Source organism: Tamandua tetradactyla, chromosome 4 (assembly GCF_023851605.1).
Source record: "Tamandua tetradactyla isolate mTamTet1 chromosome 4, mTamTet1.pri, whole genome shotgun sequence".
Lineage (NCBI taxonomy): Eukaryota > Metazoa > Chordata > Mammalia > Pilosa > Myrmecophagidae > Tamandua > Tamandua tetradactyla.
The window spans coordinates 27,652,951-27,675,326 of NC_135330.1; the positions used below are offsets into that span (position 1 = coordinate 27,652,951).

The 22,376-nt window shown below is 36.0% G+C and overlaps 1 protein-coding gene and 1 pseudogene across 2 annotated transcripts in view; both read left to right on the top strand.

Annotated features, from left to right (window-relative positions):
• KLHL20 (kelch like family member 20) overlaps positions 1-21,911 on the top strand; it is a 151,268-nt gene extending 129,357 nt beyond the window's left edge. For both annotated transcript variants that reach the window (XM_077157004.1, XM_077157005.1), the window contains 4 exons: positions 13,941-14,074; positions 14,964-15,172; positions 17,154-17,260; positions 20,373-21,911. In XM_077157004.1, the coding sequence (XP_077013119.1) occupies positions 13,941-14,074; positions 14,964-15,172; positions 17,154-17,260; positions 20,373-20,457 (535 nt within the window). In that variant the 3' untranslated portion in view covers positions 20,458-21,911. The remainder of the gene's footprint in view (positions 1-13,940; positions 14,075-14,963; positions 15,173-17,153; positions 17,261-20,372) is intronic.
• Positions 10,220-13,929, top strand: LOC143678976 (large ribosomal subunit protein eL8 pseudogene; annotated as a pseudogene).
• Positions 21,912-22,376: the final 465 nt, after the last annotated feature.

The window sequence follows — 22,376 nt, forward strand, 5'->3', positions numbered from 1 at the left end:
GCACTAGGGAATCCATTATTCAGTGGATTTCCCATAGGCTTTAAGGAAAAAGCATTCAGTTGTATTAAGGTCTAGGGAGAAAAAAGATATAATTCATATTTTTTTAACTATAAATCACACTAATTACTCCTAAAATTGAAGTGCTGGAAATATATTTTACATCACATTCTGTATTTGATAACAAGCATGCCATGTCTGACATCTGTTCTGATTTTTTTTACAGTTTACTTGGAATGTACTTAAAGCATGACTTTGCCCAGACTTCTCTAGATAAATTATTATTTAATAATCCTTTGTGTAGTTTATCTTCTAAAGAATGCACAGTATTTAATACTTGGATTTTCATTAATTTTTGAAGTATACTTAGGGAAACCTCGATGGGCTACCAAGGTTTCTTTATACTTGTGTACAAGTAAGTTAATTTTGATTACATAGATTCTGTTCTTAATTTCTTGCCCTGTCAGCTTTGTGTCATTCTTTCCTAGAGATTAGGTTTTGGAATCTCATGTGCTGTGAGAGTACTGATAGAATATACCATAGTTTATTCTCACTTGCAAAAAAATACTTCATAACTCTTCAGAATTGTCTAATAGCATTTAGTACATTGATTACCATGTTTAAGTTGATTAGCTTAAGTTTGTCTTAAATAGAGGTAAAGTTGAAGATAACTCTTAATAGCTATGCCAGTTCCAATTTATCCTCTGTCAAGTCACCTATATTTCCACTTTCAAAACTCCATGCAGACTGCTGTGGAAAACAATCTGACAGTTCCTCAGAAAGTTAAGTATAGAATTATTATATGACCCAGAAATTCCACTAGGGTATAATACCCAAAAGAGTTGAAAACAGGGTTTTGGACAGGTATTTGTATATAGCAGCATTATTCACAATAGCTAAAATGTGGAAGCAAATTCCATCAATAGATGAATGGATGAACAAAATGTGATATATACATAAAATGGTTAATTATTCAATCATAAAAAAAAACAAATGAAGTTCTGATACATGCTGCAACATGAACTTTGAAAATAATCACATTGAATGAAATAAGCTAGACATGAAAGGACACATATGATTTCAGTTATATGAAATAACTAGAATATGCAAATTCTTAAAGACAAAAAATAGGTTACAGGTTTTGAGGAATATGAAGAGTAGGATTTAGGGAGTCAGTGCTTAATTGGTCAGTGCTTAACAGATTTAGGGTGATAGAACATTTTGATAATGGATGGTGGTAATGGTAGCACAAGATTGTGAATGTAAATAATACCACTGAATGATATACTTGAAAGAGACTAAAATGGGAAATTTTATGTTGTATATATGGTACCACAATAAAAATTTTTACAAAAACTACTTTCAGAAGAATACTGAAAGATAGCAGCAGTGACAGTGTAGTTTTTTAATCTTTTCAAGTTCCGATATAGAAACAGACCAATAGAGAGCAAAATTAAAATAGATAGAAAAACCAAAAACCACTGGGTTACATTTACAACAAAACTAGAGGAGAATGTATCCCATAAACCCCAAAAATACAGATGGGCAAAGACAGTTACCAGTAGCCATAAGACCTGCATGATATCAGTATCTGTGCAGGAAAAAACATAGACCCAGTCAGACATCTGACAGATCTAAGAATAGAAGAACCCTAAAATAGCCAATACATATTCACTGGAAATCACAAAGGGTAAATTTATGAACAACAACTGAAATAAGAAGGGCGTTGCCCACTCTGACAGAGAGTAAGTACAAGGAACTTGCAGTAAGATCTTAAGGGACTAAACGAGGGTTTCTCAGTCCTGGTGCCACTCTTTGTTCTTTGTTGTGTTCTTTGTTGTGGGGGCTGTCCCATGCATTGTAGGTTGTTTAGCAGCATTCCTGGCACCTACCCACTAGATATCACTAGCACACCATCAGTTGTTACAATCAAAAATGTGTCCAGGTACTGCCGAATGTGCCCTTTGGGGCAAAATCACTCTTGGTTGAGAACCAACTAGGGTAGAACTATCTGGCCCCTAGGAACTCTCAAAACTGACCAGCCTGGATGCCCTTCCAGGACAGAGCCCCAAACCAAGAAAAAAATACTGCAAGTAGAATCAAAGTAGAGCAAGACAAAAAAAAAAAAAAAAAAAAAAAAAAACCAGATTCAATGAAAAGAGAAGGCTAAGATCAGTGAATAAAGCCAATAAATATAAGATATGCTGCTATATATTTTTAAACACTACATGTAAAAAATAGGAAGGAGCTCCATGAAGTTAGAAGATCTATCGTGGAATACTCCTTCTTCTAAAAGTTCAGGAAAAGTGATTTCATGTAAAAATGATCAACAGTAGAGTAGGGACATTAGATTCCATACACACAGTTAATATAAAAGAGAATAAGCAGAATAATGTCTCCACAGATTTTTGTGAAACTCGAAAATGGTGAAGTGAAAGAAAAAAAGCATATATTATGCCCTTTCTTGTGTGAACTGTGTCACTTATGATTTGTATAATCAAATAGTAGATAAGAGGATTGTTTTTTTATAGACATATTTCGTAAAAGAAAATAAATGAAGCCACGATGGTGGCTTAGTGAGGTATGGAATTTAGTTCATCCTCCAGAGCAGCTTGTAAATAGCCAGGAACAGTACAGAACAACTGCTGAGGCCACATCAGTGACCAGACACACAGCATACCCTAGTCTTGACAAGCTGGGCCAGCTGCCATCCCACCCAAAACAGTGAGCTCCCCAAGCCACAGTGGCCGGTGCCCTTCTTCCACAGGCTGCTTCCCAGAAGGGAAAGGAGAGCCTTTGTTAGCAGCAAGGGGCTGAGCACAACCAACCTCCAATTGTGGAATTAATTTACAAATTCTGACTATTAAAAATATGCCCCCAATTCTTGATATTCTCACAAGCAGTGTGGACAACCAAAGCTATAGACTGAGCCCCCAGTCTTGGGGTTTGTTCATATGAAACTTAACCCCACAAAGGATAGGGCAAGCCTACTTAAAATTAGGCCTAAGAGTCACCCCCAAGAGAACCTCTTTTGTTGCTCAGATGTGGCCTCTCTCTCCAGCTAACACAACAAGCAAACTCACCACCCTCCCCCTGTCTATGTGGGGCATGACTCCCAGGGGTGTGGCCCTTCCTGGCAACGTGAGACAGAAACCTAGAATAAGCTGAGACTCAGCATCAAGGGATTGAGAAAAACCCTAGAATGAGCTGAGATTCAGTATCAAGGAATTGAGAAAACCTTCTCGACCAAAAGGGGGAAGAGTGAAATGAGACAAAGTGTCAATGACTGAGAGATTCCAAACAGAGTCAAGAGGTTATCCTGGAGGTTATTCTTATGCATTAAGTAGATATCACCTTGTTATTCAAGATGTAGTGGAGAGGCTGGAGGGAACTGCCTGAAAGTGTAGAGCTGTGTTCCATTAGCCATGTTTCTTGGTGATGATGATTGAATAATGATATAGTTTTCACAGTGTGACTGTGTGATTGTGAAAACCTTGTGTCTGATGCTCCTTTTGTCTGACTTGTCAACAGACAAGTAGAACATATGGAATAAAAATAAATAATAGGGGAACAAATGTTAAAGTAAATTTACTTTGAAATGCTAGTGATCAATGAAAGGGAGGGGTAAGAGGTATGGTATGTAAAATTCTTTTTTTGTTTTTCTGTTTTTGTTTTATTTTTCTGTTGTCTTTTTATTTCTTTTTCTGAATTGATGCAAATGTTCTGGGAAATGATCATGATCATGAATATGCAACTATGTGATGATATTGTGAATTGCTGAGTGTATGTGTTGGGAACGTTTGTGTTTCTTTCTTGTAATTTTTTTAATTAATAAAAAAATAAAAAAAAAAAAATCCAGGACCAGATGGCTTCACATGTGAATTCTACCAAACATTCAAGAAAAAATTAGTACCAATCCTTCTCAAACTCTTCAAAAAATTGAAGAGGAGGGAAGGCTACCTAACTCATTCTGTGAAGTCAACTTCACACTCATACCATGGCCAGACACAGATATTAAAAGAAAAGAAATTTCACACCAGTCCCTCTAATGAATGTAGGTGCAAAAATTATCAACAAAATTCTTGCAAATCGAATCCAGTACAACATTAACAGAATTATACACCATGACCAAGTAGGATTCATCCCAGGTATGCAAGGATGGTTCAACATAGGAAAATCAATTAATGTAATATCCCATATCAACAAATCAAAGCAGGAAAACCACATGATCATCTCGATTGATGCAGAAATGACATTTGATAAAATTCAACATCCTTTATTGCTGAAAACACTTCATAGGATAGGAACAGAAGAGAACTTCCTCAACATGTTAAAGGAAATATATGAAAAACCACAGCTGACATCCTCCTCAATGGGGAAAAACTGAAAACTTTCCCCTTAAGATCAGGAGCAAGACAAGAATGTCCACTATTACCATTGTTATTCAATGTTATGTTGGAAGTTCTGAACAGAGCAGTTAGACAAGAAAAAGAAATACAAAGCATCAAAATTGAAAAGGAAGAAATAAAACTCAAACTTTTTGCAGATGATATGACACTATATATTGAAAACCCTGAAAAATCCACAGCAAATCTACTAGAGCTGATAAATGAGTATAGCAAACTGGCAGGTTACAAGATCAACACTCAAAAATCTGTATTGTTTCTATACACTAGTAATGAGCAATCTGAGGCATAATCAAGAAAAAAAGTCCATTTACAATTGCAACCAAAAGAATAAAATATTTAGGAATAAATTTAACTAAGGATTCAAAAGACCTATACCAAGAAAACTACAAGAAATTGTTAAATCACAGAAAACCTCAATAAACGATGGGCATACTGTGTTCACAGTTTGGAAGACTAAATATAGTTAAGATGTCAGTTTTACCGAAATTGGTTTATAGATTCAATGCAATGCCAATTAAAATCCCAACAACTTAGTTTTCAGAAATAGAAAAACCAATAACCAAATCTATTTGGAAGGGTAGCATGCCCTGAATAGCTAGAAATATCTGAGAAAGAAAAATGAGGTCTCACACTACCTGACTTTAAGGTGTATTACAATGCTGCAGTGCCCAAAACAGCTATAAGATAGATATACTGACCAATAAATAGAATCGAGTGTTCAGATAGAGAACCTCTCATCTGTGGACAATTGATCTTTGATAAGGCAGTCAAGCCATCTCACCTGGGACAGAACAGTCTCTTCAATAAATGGTGCCTAGAGAACTGGATATCCACATGCAAAACAATGAAAGAGGATCCATATCTTACACCCTATACAATTAACTCAAAATGGATCAAAGACCTAAACTTTAGATCCAAAACCATAAACCTTTTAGAAGAAAATGTAGGGAAATATCTTATAAACCTTATAATAAGAGGTGGTTTCCTAGGAAGGAAGAGGGAGGAGGGAGGAAGGGAGGGAGGGAGGAAGGAAAGAAGGAAAGAAATCGATCTCCTCAAAATTAAACACTTTTGTGCATCAAAGAACTTTGTCAAGAAAGTAAAAAGACAGCCTACACAATGGGAGATAATATTTGGAAACAATATATCAGATAAAGGCCTACCATCCAGAATACATAAAGAGATTGTTCAACTCAACAACAAAAAGACAAACAACCCAACTACAAAATGGGCAAAAGACATGAATACACACTTCTCAGAGGAGGAAATACAAATGGCCAAAAGACACATGAAAAGATGCTCAACTTCCCTGACTATTAGGGAAATGCAAATCAAAACCACAATGAGATATCATCTCACATCCACCAGAATGGCCATGGTCAATTAAACAGAAAATGACAAGTGCTGGAGAGGATGTGGAGAAAAAGGCACATTGTCTACTGTTGGTGTGAATTTTAAATGGTACAACCACTGTGGAAGGCAATTTGGTGGTTCCTCAGGAAGCTAAGTATAGAATTGCCATATGATCCAGCAATACCACTGCTAGGTATCTACTCAAAGGACATGAGGGCAAGGATACAAACAGACCAATGTTTATAGCAGCATTATTTGCAATTGCCAAGAGATGGAAAGAACCAGAATGTCCGTCAACAGACGAGTGGCTAAACAAGCTGTGGTATATACATACGATGGAACTTTATGCAGCTGCAAAACAGAAAAAAAGTTATGAAGTATGTAACAACATGGATGGACCTTAAGGACATCATGCTGAGTGAGATTAGCCAGTAACAAAAGGACAAATACTGTATGGTCTCACTGATATGAACTAACATTAGAGAATGAACTTGGAGAATTTTAGTTAAGAACAGAGACCATCAGAAATAGAAATAGGGTAGATATTGGGTAATTGGAGCTGAAGGGATACAGACTGTGCAACAGAACTGATAGTAAAAATTCAAAAATGGGTAGCACAATATTACCTAACTGTAATACAATGTTAGTATATTGAATGAAGCTGAATGTGAGAATGATAGAGGGAGGAGGGCTAGGGGCACAAATGAGATCTGAAGTAAAGACAGACGATAAAGACTGAGATAGTATATAGGAATGCTTAGAGTGTACAATGATAGTGACTAAATGGGCATATTAAAAATGTTTTTGCATGAGAAAGAACAAAGGTATGTCAGTATTGCAGGGTGTTGAAAATAGATGGTAATTCATATTTTAAAACTTATGTGTGAGACTAGGGCAAAAAAAATGTTTATTTGGTACAAAATTTATATTTTGACTAGTGCATCCCCTAATATAACTTATGTGGACAGTTTAACTGAACACTATAAGTATATGGAACCTTGAGTAGGGCATGAGATTTTGTAGGTTTGTCATGAGTGATGGCCCGATAAATCCCAGGGTGATTTTAACAGTGAATAAAAAAGTATTTACAAAGTCCCCTTGGGGGAATGGCAAGAAAGGGGGAAAATTCAACTTTCCCTTGTGGAGAATTCCTGATATTCTCACAAGCAATGGGGACAATCAAAGCAATAGGCCAAGCCCTCAATCTTGAGGATTGTTCATATGAAACTTATCCCCACAAAGGACGAGGTAAGCATACTTAAAATTAGGCCTAAGACCTCTCTCTCTCAACCAACACGACAAGCAAACTCACTGCCCTCCCCCCCTCTACGTAGGACATGACTCCCAGGGGTGTGGACCTTCCTGGCAAGGTGGGACAGAAATCCTAGAATGAGTTCGGACTCAGCACCAAGGGATTGAGGAAACCTTCTTGACCAAAAGGGGGAAGAGAGAAATGAGACAAAATAAAGTGTCAATGGCTGAGATTCCAGAGTCAAGAGGTTATCCTGGAGGTTATTCTTACACATTAAATAGATATCACCTTTTTAGTTAAGGTGTAACAGAGAGGCTGGAGGGAACTGCCTGAAAATGTAGAGCTGTGTTCCCGTAGCCATGTTTCTTGAAGATCATTGTATAATGATAATCGCTTTTGCAGTGTGACTATGTGATTGTGAAAACCTTGTGTCTGACAAGCTACTTTTATCTACCTTATGGACAGATGAGTAAAACATATGGATTAAAAATAAATAAATAATAGGGGGAACAAATGTTAAAATAAATTTAGTAGATTGAAATGCTAGTGATCAATGAAAGGGAGGGGTAAGGGGTATGGTTTGTATGAATTTTTTTGTTTTCTTTTTATTTCTTTTTCTTAATTGATGCAAATGTTCTAAGAAATGATCATGATGAATATACAACTACGTGATGATATTGTGAATTACTGATTATATATGTAGAATGGAATGATCATATGATAAGAATGTTTATGTTTGTATGTTGATACATTTAATAAATAAAATAAATGAAAAAAATTCCATCCTGACCAAATGAGGAAAAAGAAGTGTAATTAATAAAGTATTCATGGCAGAGAGAGTTCTAATAGAGTCAAGAGGCTACTCCGGAGGTTTCTCTTACACAAGCTTCAAGTAGACCTTGCTACCTGTCATAACCTGCCAACCCCCAACCAGAACCACTCCAGCCAATCCTCAAGAACCCCTAAGGCAATGTATAAGATTCCACCAAGGTTCCAGGCACTAGAGTAACTTTCCAGAAACCTATAACCTCCAGATGGGTCCCTGGTCCAGATAAGTCCTTAAACCTAGCCCAGCCTCTCCAGAACATCAGATAGTTCCATCTCCCTACCCCACATTAGTGACTGACCGTTCCAGTGTCAAAAATTTAGAATTGCCATAGCCAAACAACCCCAATGAGAGGTATGGAAAGATCAAAGGTGATGGTGGAATTATACATAGAAGATAGGACTTAACAAATGAATATGAATGCTGAATCATTAAATTGATACCTCTTTTAGTCTCCAGTATTTTAGAGCAGCTAGAATTAAATTCCTAAAGTTGTGAGATTGTAACCCATGTCAAAAACACTGAAATATGTTCTACAACTAATTGTGGTACTGAGCTTTGAAGTTTATAGCTTTTTTGTGTGTATATATATGTGTTATTCACAAAAAGAAGGGAAAAAAGTTGATTGTGATGATAAAAAAAAAAAGTATTTAAGCCCTCTAGTGTCCTATATTCTGGAGCAGCTAGAGGTTAAAATATTAGAGAATTGTATGGTAGCCCATGACAAACTCTGGGATCTATCCTGTAAACACTTTTTGAAGAGTGCTTTGAAAACTATTGCTTTCTTATTTCTTTGCTTTGTATGTATGTTATACTATACAATCAAAAAGGTTTAAAAAAAAAAGGAAACCATCAGCACTATCACAGCAACAGCAGAGCTAAATAATGGGGGGAGGGACAAGAGTTAAGAGGAGGTTTAGATTTCCTATTTGCCAAGGGTGTGTTTATTGGTTTTCTTTCTTTTGAGCTCCCTACTCCATATTAGTGACAGACCCTTGCAATATGAATAATTTAGAATTGCCATAGCCCAAACACCCCTAAAAAGAGGGATGGAAAGATCAAAGGTGATGGTGGAGTTATATAGAGAAGATATGATTTAACAAATGAATATGAATGCTGAATCATTAAATTGATATCTCTTTTAGACTCCAGTATTTTAGGACAACTAAAAGTAAAAACCTAAAATTGTAAAATTATAACCCATGTCAAAGTCTGAAATATGTTCTACAACTAATTGTGGTGCTGTGCTTTGAAATTTATAGCTTTTTTGTATTTATGTTATGTTTTACAAAAAGAAAGGAAAAAAAGTCGATTGTGATAATTAAAAATATTTAAGCCCTCTAGCCTCCTATGTTCTGGAGCAGCAGAAGGAAAAATATGAGAGGATCGTATGGTAGCTCATGACAAACTCTGGGATCTGTCCTAGCTACTTGTTGGAGAGTGCTTTGAAAACTATTGCTTTTTTATTTCTTTGCTTTGCATATGTGTTATACTATACAATAAAAAAGGTTTAAAAAAAATTAAGCCTAAGAGTCAGCCCCCAGAGAACCTCTTTTGTTGCTCAGATGTGGCCTCTCTCTCTCAGCCAACACAACTGAGAGTATATTCACTGCCCTCCCCACTCTCTACACCGGACATGATTCCCAGGGGTATAAACCTTCCTGGCAATATGGACAGAAATCCTAGAATGAGCTGGGACTCAGCATCAAGGGACTGATAAAACCTTCTCAATGAAAAGTTGGAAGAGAGAAATGAGACAAAAATAAAGTGTCAGTGGCTGAGAGATTTCTGTCGAGAGGTTATTCTGAAGGTTATTTTTACACATTTTATTTATTTATTTTTTACACATTATATAGACAACACCTTTTATTTAATATTGGAGAGACTGTAGGGAACTGCCTGAAAATGTAGAGCTGTGTTTCAGTAGCCATGTTTCTTGAAGATCATTGTATAATGATAATAGCTTTCACAATGTGACTGTGTGATTGTGAAAACCTTGTATCTAGTGCTCCTTTTATCTACAGTATGGACAGATGAGTAAAACATACAGATTAAAAATAAATAAGTAATAGAGGGAACAAATGTTAAAATAAATTTAGTAGATTGAAATATTAGTGATCAATGAAAGGGAGTGGTAAAGGATATAGAAAAAAATAGGGGAAACAAAGGCTAAAATATATTGGGTAGATGGAAATACTAGCAGTCAATGAGAGGGAGGGTTAAGGGGTATGGTAGTATGTTTTTTTCTTTTTTATTTTTTGTTTCTTTTTCTGAATTGATGCAAATGTTCTAAGAAATGATCATGGTGATGAATATACAACTATGTGATGATATTGTGAGTTATTGATTATATACCAAGAATGGAATGATATTATGGTATAAATGTTCATGCTTGTATGTTGTTATGTTTTATTAAAAATTAAAAAGAAAAGAAATGGCTCTCACGCTACTGCCCAAGATTCTGAAAGGAAAGAAAATCAAGGAGAAAAGGTGGTCCTGACCTCTGCTGCCATGAAGAAGCAGGAGACCTAGAAGGTAGTAAATCCCCTGTTTGAGAAAAGACCCAAGAATTTGGGCATTGAACAGGACAGCAAGCCCAAAAGGGACCTCACCCACTATGTCAGATGGTCCTGCCACATCTGGCTGCAGAGGTAAATGGCCATCCTCTACAAGCAGCTGAAAGTGCCCCCCACCAACTAGTTCACCCAGACCTTCAGCCGCCAATTAGCTATTCAGCTGCTTAAGATGGCCCACAAATACAGACTAGAGACAAAGCAAGTGAAGAAGTAGAGGCTGTTGGCCTAGGCTGAGAAAAAAGCTGCTGGCAAAGGGATGTCCCCACTAAGAGGCTGCCTGCTTTGAGCAGTGGTGAACAGTGTCATCACCTTGGTGGAAAACAGGAAGCCTCAGCTGGTGGTGATTGCACATGACATGGACCCCATCAAGCAGGTTGTCTTCCTGCCCACCTTATGTTGTTTAAAGGGGGTCTCCTATTGCATCATCAAGGGAAGGCCAGATAGGGATGGCTCATCCACAGAAAGACCTGTGCCACTGTCTCCTTCATGCCAGGTCAATTCAGAAGAGCACTAGCTAAGCTGATGGAAGCTATTAGGATGAATTACAACAGGTATGATGAGATCCAACATAACTGGGGTGGCAATGTCCTGGGCCCAAAATCTGTGGCTCACATTGCCAAGGTGGAGAAGGCAAAGGCTAAAGAACTCACCACAAAACTGGGTGAAATGTACAAAATTGACTTTTCTGTACATAAAAATAAAAGTTGTCCTTCAAAAGAAAAAGAAAATAAATGATAGAATATCATTAATTTGCAATGTTCAGTAAATTAATGGATCTAGACACTGATCATTAATAGTTACTAACATACTGCCCTCTATAATCTTACCAAAGGGACCAAATGTGGTTTGATCAAACCTCTGGATCCAGCTACCAATTTGCAACATACAGATGACAGAGCAACATGTGTTGAACTGCACTATGAATTTGCAATCAACCAAATCTATATTAAGGAGGAAAGTGGAAACTAAATGCCCTTAGTCATAAAACAGATAAATTTCAAAGGGATAAAAAGGATTGGAAGGAAAGCATGTAGATAAAAGGAGACTTTAAAAATACAAAAAATGATTTTTTTTAATGAGTAAGACTAAAGTATTTGAAGATGCACACTTGAGTGATAAAATTACAGAGAAGCACAATGAAGTGGTTCCTGTAAAAGTCAAGATAAAGGTTACTTTTGCTGGAGGAGGATATTGGGATTGGAAAAGATCACATGGAAGGGCTTTCAGAGTGGCAGGCAAAGTGTGCTTTCCTTATAACTCATTAAACTATATATTAGTTGTGTGGCTTTTTCTCAGTCTTTTAATTTATAATAAATAGGTGAAAATAGCACAACTATGCAAGAGACTTCTGCTTCCAAGTAGGATGTAGTACATAGAACAGCCATCGTTCCAACTACAACTAGGAAAAAAATGATAAATTACAAATGTATTTTAAAAGACCTTAGAGACACATGAAAGTAAAGAGAGCTAGATGAACTAAAATTCCAATGAGGAAAGAGCCCATTTACTATGACCTGAGATCATCAACTGTTTTCTTCCCTAAAGACATTTGCCAAGAGAGTGGACACAGCTGAAGACACAATTAGTGAACCTGAAGATGGATTAATAGAAAATATCCAAATTGAAGAACATACAGGAAATAGAATGGAAAGAACAGACTATGAGAGACCCTTGGAATACAAACCGTCTAGCATACACATTATTGGAGTCCCTGGAATAAAGGAGAGTGATCAAAGCAGAAGCAATTATCTAGAGGTAGAATGGCTGAAAATCTCCCAAAAGTAAGGAAAGACAAACTTCATACAAAGGGCATGAACCTCAGGAAACCTCCCTTGATTAACTGGCCTTTCTCCTGGTCTTCCATTCTCCAGCATTTATATTCCTGCTTCCTTTTATTAGTATGAATTAAGACATGTTTTATATACCTTCTCAGTATCTCTTTGGAGATTTTTGTTAATATGTGCTCTGTCTCCCTCACTTGCTGCTTAACAGGCTATTTTTAGTACATGTACTTCCTATTTCTTATAATATTTGGTATAATTTGCTGCACAATAGTTGCTTAATAAAGGTTAATATACTGAAAAAAATATCCATTAGTACAATGGAATGTCCAACAGCATTTCAAGTAATCTTTTTTTGTCATATTTGTCATCTTTAATTCTGAACTCTAGTAGTATATCAATCAGGGTCCAGTAAGGAAAACAGAAATCATACTAGTTATGTTAATAGAGAGAGAGTTAGGTTAATAGAATATAATATAATGAATTGGCTAACAGATACTGAAGAGTTGAAAAAATGAAAAGGGGAACCTGTAGGATACCTAGAAATGGGAAAACCAAGGAAAGAGATTAGAGTTATGAGCGCCTAGAAGCTTGGAGGTGAAGCCCTGCAGAGCTAGGCCCATCAGCAATTAAGGAGGTGGGGGGGGCACAAGCAAGCTGCTGCCTGAAGTTCAAACAAGGTGCCCTGCACATTTGTGACTAGACCTTCATAAAGGGGTATATGCCAGGTTGTTTGGCATATGGGTAGTATTGTATTTTCCAAAGACAACTGCAACAATATCTCCTAACCCGTATGGTCTTCATACAATATGAAAACCTTTTGACATTCTTCTTATTGAGAGGTGGGGTCTGTTTTCTCCCTGGGCTGAAATCTGGGGTGGCTTATAACTGTGCCAAAGTAACATTATGTAACTGCTGAGGTTGGGTCATAAAAGGTGATAAAGCTTTCACTTGGATCTCTTGGGGCCCTCCCTTTTAAAGCCTTGAGCAGTCATGAGGTGGCCCTGCTGTGATATAACCCAAACTAGCCTACGTAGAGAGACAACACTGAGAGGCCCTGAAACAGATTACATGAAGTAAGAGATGTTCATTCAGCCCCCAGCTACTTCAGTCTTCTGCTGTTCTAGCTCCAGCCACCATTTGACTGTAACCACATGAGACTCCTAAGCCCTTCATGAGAGTTAAAAAAATTATTATTGTTTTAAGTCACTGAGTTTGGAGTTGATTTGTTATGCAACAGATAACTGAAACACTGGCACTGTTACCTCAGGAGAAGGTACCCCACAGAGCCATAACTCAGATTTTCAGGAGGGTGCAGTGAAACTAGTTGAGGAGTGATGAAATAAGACTAGAAACTAAAATCAACTGATACAATCAGGATGAAGGGAAATTGCTGAGACAACACTGATAGGGACAGCAAACAAACAAAGGGATACGTCCTTCTTTCCTCCTCATAGATTTCCAGTGAACAAACTTTCCTTTTGGCAGAATGTCACAGAGTGCCAGCTGGCAAAGGAGAATGTTATTCACAGAGTTGTAATCCCAGCATCATAAGTCAGAGCTTAATAATTGGCACAGGCACAAATTTTAATTTTTTTTTTCCTAATAACTAATGTTAGATTCTCACTATGCTTTTGACTACAGCAAGTGTAAGTATCTAATAAATTTAGTGTGATATCAGAACCTTATGAAAAAGGCTTTACTTAATAAGAACATGCATGCAGTCTTTGGTATCTCTCACTGTAGGTATGATCCAAAGGAGAACAAGTGGACTCGAGTTGCTTCTATGAGTACCAGAAGACTAGGCGTGGCAGTGGCTGTATTAGGAGGGTTTTTATATGCTGTAGGTGGCTCTGATGGGACATCTCCACTCAACACAGGTTAGTCCCTTCCAAAGTCAGTTGGGTCTGGAGCCCCAGTCTCAACCAAACTGGCACATTTTCCTTAGGAGCATCCCTACACAAAAGTGTAAAAAGTCCATGTTATTCTGTAATTTACTAGGAAAATGATATATTTTCTTTTTTGGAAGGTACAACTCTCGGCTCTTCCTTAACTCCGTCTGTAGCCATGGTCTTCTAGTACAAAATATTTCTCCCTCTACTAACAAGCTTCTGAATAAAAGACCTGTTTTCTGAATATGATTATTTCCCTTCTTCCATCATCACTAACCCCTGTCCTAAAACAAAAACAAACCAAGAAACCCTGTATATTATAATCTAAAAATAAATTAAAATGTATAAGTAGAAAATGATTTATTCATTAGTCCTTTCTATTTATAGATATGGGTATTTTTGCATTAGGATGTTGTAAGTGCTTCTAACATCCAATTCAATATCATCTCTTATCTTCTGTTCTTTAGTGGCTTTGAATTCAGTAGGCTTTGGGCAAGAATGTTCAAGAGTACAGAAGTTACCTGTGTTAATAAATTATTATTATTATTATGATTAACCGAATGGGGCTTAAAGATCATATAGTCCAATCCCTTCATTTAAAGTGGGGCTGAGGGTCATCTGGCCAATTAGTGATATAGCCAGAACTAGAATATAAATGTCTTGACTCCAACACATCTTTTCTTCCATGCCATACCTAACAGAAACCAGTCCCTTATAAGAGTGTATGTAGTGTTAACCAAAGTTATATAAGTAGTTCTCTGAAACAAAAATGAGATTCATTATTGAAAATAAGTTATCAAGTTTTTGGTGGCTATGAGGAAAACTAGAAGTGAAAGAAAATAGTTGGATAGTCACTGTTTTTTTCTTTTTCCTACAGTGGAACGCTACAATCCTCAGGAAAATAGATGGCACACCATAGCCCCGATGGGGACCCGGAGGAAACACCTAGGCTGTGCAGTGTATCAGGACATGATCTATGCCGTAGGAGGTAGAGATGACACTACAGAGCTTAGCAGTGCTGAAAGATACAACCCTAGAACCAACCAGTGGTCTCCAGTGGTGGCTATGACATCCCGCCGTAGTGGAGTGAGTGCCTCCTACTTGCCAGCTACTGAGGTTGAGAGCTTTGAAAAAGAAGCACCAAGAGAGGGCTCTGTGGAGGGAGAGCTCTGATCTGAACAATGTAATACACTGGACAGTCAGGAGGTGTACTGTTAATGCCTAGATGTTTTATTTTTCAGCTTCTTATCTGGTGCTGGTAGGATGCTTTTAGGCAAAAACAGCCTCTGCTAACTTTTTACTGGAAAAAAAATTAATTTCTTTTGATTGCTTTTATCTCAGGTAATTAAGTATCTTATATCCAGTTATATCACTAATTAGAGAATTAATTTTTAATGATATACCTTGTATTAATTGCTTCTCTGAAAGGCATCTCCTTATTTTATCTACTATTTTGTACCTATTAGAGCTAAGTATTCCTACCTAATATTTCTAGCTATTATTGCAAGTAGTTAGCAGACCAGGTAAAACATATCTGGCCCCACCACCAGTCTGCAGAATCTGGTTTGAGTCTATTCCATCTATAACATGAGCCAGATCAGGCTGACCTATATTGTATTCTAGGCTATGGATGACCTGTGACTTCAAGAGACTTCCAAGGACAGGGTATAGAATTCAGCCATCCTGGAACATTTATTTCAGAATGAAGATATAACCCATAAATCACTAGTCCTATCAGGTATCCATCATTATAAGACACATCCACAACAGGTAGGGAAACTAGGAAGTAAGAAAGACTGTACTCAGAGAATTGTTATCTAAGAGGGAATTCTGGTTTGCATAAACCAGGGAATAAATACTGCCAGAAGGCTTCAATAAGTCAAAGCGTTCACACACCTATGGCTCTATATTGCTGGTAACTAACAACTTCTTTGACATATCCCTAGTATTTTCACTGCTACATTCTTTAATTATGTTTTTACTCATTTAGCAAAAAGTGCCCACTTGTACTGGGAAAGCAAAAATGAGTATGACATGGTCCATCTCCTCAAGAGGCTCCCAATTTAGTGAAGGAAATTGAAATGTTTATAGCTAACTATAATAAATAAACCATATAGTAGTGGCACATGTGTTATAAAACATAGAAGAATGTGCTTTGGGAAAAGTGAGACTCAGTGGAGGCAGCGAAGAGATTTACCAGAGAAAGTCATATGTAAGTAAACTATAAAAGAAGGATAGGGTGTTCAAAAAGAGGGAAAGAAACCTCCAGCCAAGGAACATGTACAAAAGTATGAAGGTGTGGAAAATGCATGGTATTTTTCAGGGACCAGCAGTTAATCCAATATTACTTCATCACAGTGTGCTATTAAGAGAAGGAAGGGAAAATAAAGGACGTAGTCTAGAAAAGTGGGCTGAGATAGATTTCTAGAAAACCTGAAAGACATAATAAGAACTTTAAGCTTATCTTTAGGTTCTGAGGAGTCTTAGAAGTTTTGTAAGGAGAAAAGTGATAGCATGGTTAAATCTGTATTTTATATATATATATATATATATACATTTTGTATTTTTTATTTTTTATTTTTTTCTCTATATTATCATTTTATTTCTTTTTCTGTTGTCTTGCTATTTCTTTTTCTAAATCGATGCAAATGTACTAAGAAATGATCATACATCTATGTGATGATATTAAGAATTACTGATTGCATATGTAGAATGGAATGATTTCTAGATCTGTATTTTAAAAAGAAAATTTTAGTGGCAATTTAGAGAGTAAATTAGAACAGGCAAATAGCAGAGAAAGAGCAGTTTGGACGTTCTTGCTCACTCCCCCAAAATTTTCCTTAAACTTAAGAATACCTTTTGAACTCTGTGTAAGTATTCCAATTTAATATATAATTTTATAGGTCCCATAATTTAATAGATTTTGGTGCCATTACATTTTTTCATTTGTGTTCAAGTAAGAGAGTGAGACCATAAAGAATTTTAAAGAGATTCACCTAGAAACCAGTCTTAATTTTCCCGATAATTGTATAGTTTCTTTAGCAACCATTGTGTTTTCCTCCTATAGGTTGGCCTGGCAGTGGTGAATGGACAGCTTATGGCAGTAGGAGGTTTTGATGGTACAACATACTTGAAGACCATTGAAGTTTTTGATCCTGATGCCAATACATGGAGGTAACCTTTAGGCTAGTTGCAAATCATCTCAGTGCTGACTGAAAACTCATGAGCTTTAGATAGCCCATGGCTATCAGTACACTGAAGTACCTCTTGCAATACTTTGAAGAGGGCTTGAAGTTACCCATATTTGATGCCTCAGTTAGACTTGATGTCTATAAAGGGCTGACATCTTACAAAATTCTTCACCTTGATAACTGTTTAGTTTTGTAATTAGGGCTGAAAGAAAACATTTAAAAACTCCTCCATAAGATCCATCATTTTCAACTGAGGAAATTAAGGGACCAAGTTACCTAAAGGACTTAGAATCAGAACCCAGTTCTTTGCTCCCAATCAATGAAGTATTTTTGTTCATGTGGGCAGCTTTATACCCAAGAAAAACAAATTGTAGTTGCTTTTAAAAAAATAATATCATTTCACTTTAAAACCTATTTTTACTTGAGCTTTTCAAATCAACTTAAATGCATTATTATTTCTGTTTAAAATGTTCAGTCACTTAATAGTCCCTTTTAGGGAGGGGAAGAGTCTACATCTTATTTAAGAGAATTATATTAAACTTAATTAAATTAAATTAAACAAACTTAATTTTTGCTTCACTTTTAAATCTTTAATTGTCTTTAAAAAAACCCAATTACCTAGCAGTTCTTATAAATTCACATAAATCTGATGACTCTTGCAGTTATTGTAAAGGTTCAAATACTTTTACAAACTTAGCAAAATTTTCTTACAGTATCTTTCAACTTAAAATCTTAAGTCTATATCTTTACTCAGTCATATTTATACTGGGTTTACAAAACTAATCTGATAGATGCTGTAATGTGCCAAACGCTCTTAAATATTATAAGAACTTAAAATGCCAAATATGTATTTTTTAATATCAAATTTCATATAAAACATTAATACTATGGATTTGATGTGCTTCATCTCTATATTTAATTTTAAATACACGCCTTCTAAGAAAAAAACATTTTCCTTTCCAAACAAATTGGATTTCTTTCCCAATAAATTGGACTTGCTTGCCTTAGCAAATTTAGATTTACCAGCTCAGTAGCTGAGGTTGCACATCAATAAGAGATGTCAGTCTATATGTGAGATCAAGAACAGCAGACCTTGTGGGAGATTTTTCTCATGACTGTGAATGATAAGCTGACCCTTATTTTATAGTTACTATTCCAAAGGGGACAATCGTGTAGTTCATTACCACTATATTCTAATTATACATTTTCTGATTTTGAGCCAGCATCCACCCACCCAAGTTGTTTCATCATTTGATTACAGTTAACTAATGAATTTACTGAGTTCTTTTCATGGTCTTCATCTCTAGGAAGGCTACATTGCTTACAGATATTTAAATGGTAGTCTTTGGATCTGCATATCTCTAATATATGCTTCAGTGCACAATACTAAAGACAGCTAATGACGAAGTCACTTTTTTCTCCTGCATCACATTTTTACAGCCCTGTTCACTCAGTTAAGATTTACAGAGTGTTTGAAGACCTAGGGATAAAGACGTGATTAAAAAATAAAATACCTGACCTCATGGAGCTGAGATTGTGGTGAGGGAGACAAACAGCCTGTTAGAGGTGTGAAAAGCAAAGAAAGGAGGACAAAGAGGCAAGTCAGTATTAAAAAGTGTTCAGGAAAGACTGCTGAAAAAGGTAACATTATAGTGAATCTGATAGAGGTAAAGGATAGATGATGGCAGTTTTTTATGAATAAGAGCCTCCCACTTGTGGGATATTTTCTGCAATATACGGCTTTCTATTTTTAGTAGGAATTTTGAGTAAGCATATTTTGGGAAGACAGCCACATTTAGAATCACTTACTGTTTTAGTTTGCAAGCTGCCGGAATGTGATATGACAAAAATGGAATGGCATTTTTAAAAGGGGGGAATTTATTAAATTGCAAGTTTATAGTTCTAAGGCCATAAAAATATCCAACTTAAGGCAAGGCTATAAGAGTATCCAATTAAGGCATCCAGGAAAGTTACCTTGATTCAAGAAGGCCGATGATGTTCAGGGTTTCTCTCTCAGCTAGAAAGGCATGTGGTGACACCTGCTAGCTTTCTCTCCAGGAATCCTCAACAGCTTCCCCAGGGCTCTGTCCGTTCTGTTGGCTCCATACGTTGTGTTGGCTCTGTCCATTCTGTTGGCTCTTATGGCTCTAAAGCTTTTTCCAAACTGGTTCTCTCTTAAAGGGCTCCAGTAAGCAACCCTATCTTGAATGGGTGGAGATACATCTCCATGGAAACCATCTATTCAAATGTTACCACCCACAATTAGGTGGGTCATATCTCCATGGAAATAATAAAAAAGATTCCATCCAGCAATACTGAATGAGGATTAAAGGACATGGCTTTTCTGGGGTACATAATAGCTTCAAACCAACGCTTACCATGGTCCTAACATAAGGATTTGTTTCTTAGTAACTGTCACTAAATAGAAGTAGTAATTTGTCACCAAGTAATATTCATGAAATTCTTGAGGATCATCTGTTGAGAGATTACTACCTAAATTTTTGCAATTATATATCCCAAACCTAAAACCATTTACTCCACAACTGATAAAGAATATAGTATTTTCCCCCCATAGAATGCTTAAGTTTGAAGATGATTTTATTCACATCACAAACTAGATGCTAACTTTATTTACTCAAGGTCCAGTTTTGTTCCATAAAGGGTTTGAGGAGGCTTACAAGAATATATATAAAACATGAAAGGATAAAAATAAATTGAGGAAGTTTAGGCAAAGGGGATATGCAGATGGTGAAATAAATTAGGGGCAAAATTAAATACAGACACACAGAATATATGATCTTGCATAAATTTTAGAAGCCAGTCTAGGTATTAAGTTATGATACAGAAAATGGATCTGAAACTCTCTTATACTTAAAACAACCTTCTATAAATGAAAGCAGTTCAGTGTCTGAGAGAATTTTACCTCCTAATCTACCTCCTGCTCAATTCTACCTTAATCTTTGAAAGAGATACATGACGTTTAAAATATTGGTTGTAATATAAAACATAGGAATATATGCTTGATTAACGTCTTAGTTGGTGGAAAAAACTGCATTTTCCAGTTAGAAAGTCTGATTTTGTTTCTTTCTTTGCAGGTTATATGGCGGGATGAATTACCGTCGGCTAGGGGGTGGCGTAGGAGTTATTAAAATGACACATTGTGAGTCCCATATATGGTAAACATTTCAAAGACAGTCATGAATTTGCTCCTCTGTGTTGTGGAGAGTTTTGACTTTGGAGCTTTGTACAGCTGAAGAAAACATTAGAACAAATGTTATTAATTTGCCAGTCCCTCAACATATGGAAATACAAATCTAATGAAAGTACTTCACCTGCAGGATGCCACTTTGCACAATAATTTTTAATTCTGTGCAGAAGAATATTTATTTTTGGTTTTAATTTATCATGTATTTTTTGTACTTATCTTTCCTCCCACCAAAAAAGAAAAAAGAAAAAAAGACTAAAATTCCAAGCAGCAAAGCTTTATTTTTAAGGTATTAAGTTTGAAAATACTGATAAGGGGAGAAGGGCTATGTGTGTTCTACATTATTTCTAGGCACAACCATATGACTTCACTACTTATAAGACTACCAGTGACAAAGATAAGTATGCAAAATGTGTTAGCTAGCCATTATTCTTGCACTAAAGCACCAGAACGCTTGAAAATCTTTAAAAAAAAGAAAAGAAAAGGAAAAAGAAACATTTCAAGTAGTACATTTCAAAAGGAATATTCAATCAATAAAATCAGGACTCAGATACTGCAGTTGTCATCAGTTGAAGTTTGAGTCATTTCCTTCAATATGAACTTACTTGTTTTTTGCTGTATTTAAAGCATTTTTTTCATAACGTTCTCAATTTCTGCTAGATCTTGAGCTCTGCTTAGTGCCTCTTAAAAAACAGTGTATGAAATATGTTGTCTTGAGTATCCCCCAATAGAATCATGTACAACTTTACAAGAGTTTTTGCTCAAAAACATCACTGACTGAAGAGCTTTCCCTCCCATTTCCTTATTGCTTCCAGGGGCCTGGAAGGAGAAATGTCCTCTCCCCATCAACAGCTGAATATTGTTATGCAATTCTTTACACTTGATGCTCAGGCCTGGTGAAGCTGAGGCTTACCATTAATAATAACCTCCAAGGGAATGAATTCTTCAGTTCATGTTAATAGTACATGTTCATGAGTGTAAAACCAATTGAGGCATTTTATTTGTAATACCTTGGTTCTTTTATACAGACTATATATATTTTCTTCATTCTGTTATTCCTTCTCTCAAATTGCACTTTCTGGTGAAGAGTGAAAATTTGTAAGGAAATATTGATTAAAGTTCCAGTGGTTAAAGTTTTTTTTTCACATTGTACTCATAGATCTTTTTTTTTTCCAGTGTATTTTGCAGGAAAATCTTTGAATAAGACTTTAACCACAACCCAAAGGAATAACCTTCTCCTTCTCCCTTCCCCAACTACAGAAAAACGTTTGGTAACTCTTGTGTTTACATTTAAGATCATTTGCACCTTTACAAGGGAAAAAATAAGTATTTGGTAAGCAACTGTTTACATGTATCATTTATGCTTTTTTTCTAGCATGTATAACTTTTTAAAATAAAGGTATTTACCATAAAATTTTTGGTTAATACTTTTTAATGCTTATACCTTTGCTATTTAATTTAGATTTTCTGTTTCTCTATCACTTATCTTTTTAAAGTTAGAATGAGTTTCAAACTGAAGGAATAAAGTAGAATCCAGGTAGAATTAGGAATTTTTAATATATGTTTTATATTATCATACTACCAAACCTCTAAGCTTATTTTCTGGTGTAAAGCTTAGAATCATAGCACATTTTTCAGCTGAGAGGACTATTCATAATCATCTAATCCAAACCCATTTATTATACTGATCTAAGACCTGAAAACCAAGAAATTCTTGCCTAAGATTAAATAGTCAGTGATAGAACCTACATTAGAAAAACAGTTTCCCTAATTCCCACTCCATTTCTCTTTCTATGTCACAGTGCCATTACAGGCTTACCTAAAACGTGGGCTGGGGCTAAATATAATAATAGATTAAGGAGTATTTATTTTAAGTAAGCCTTACATGCAACAA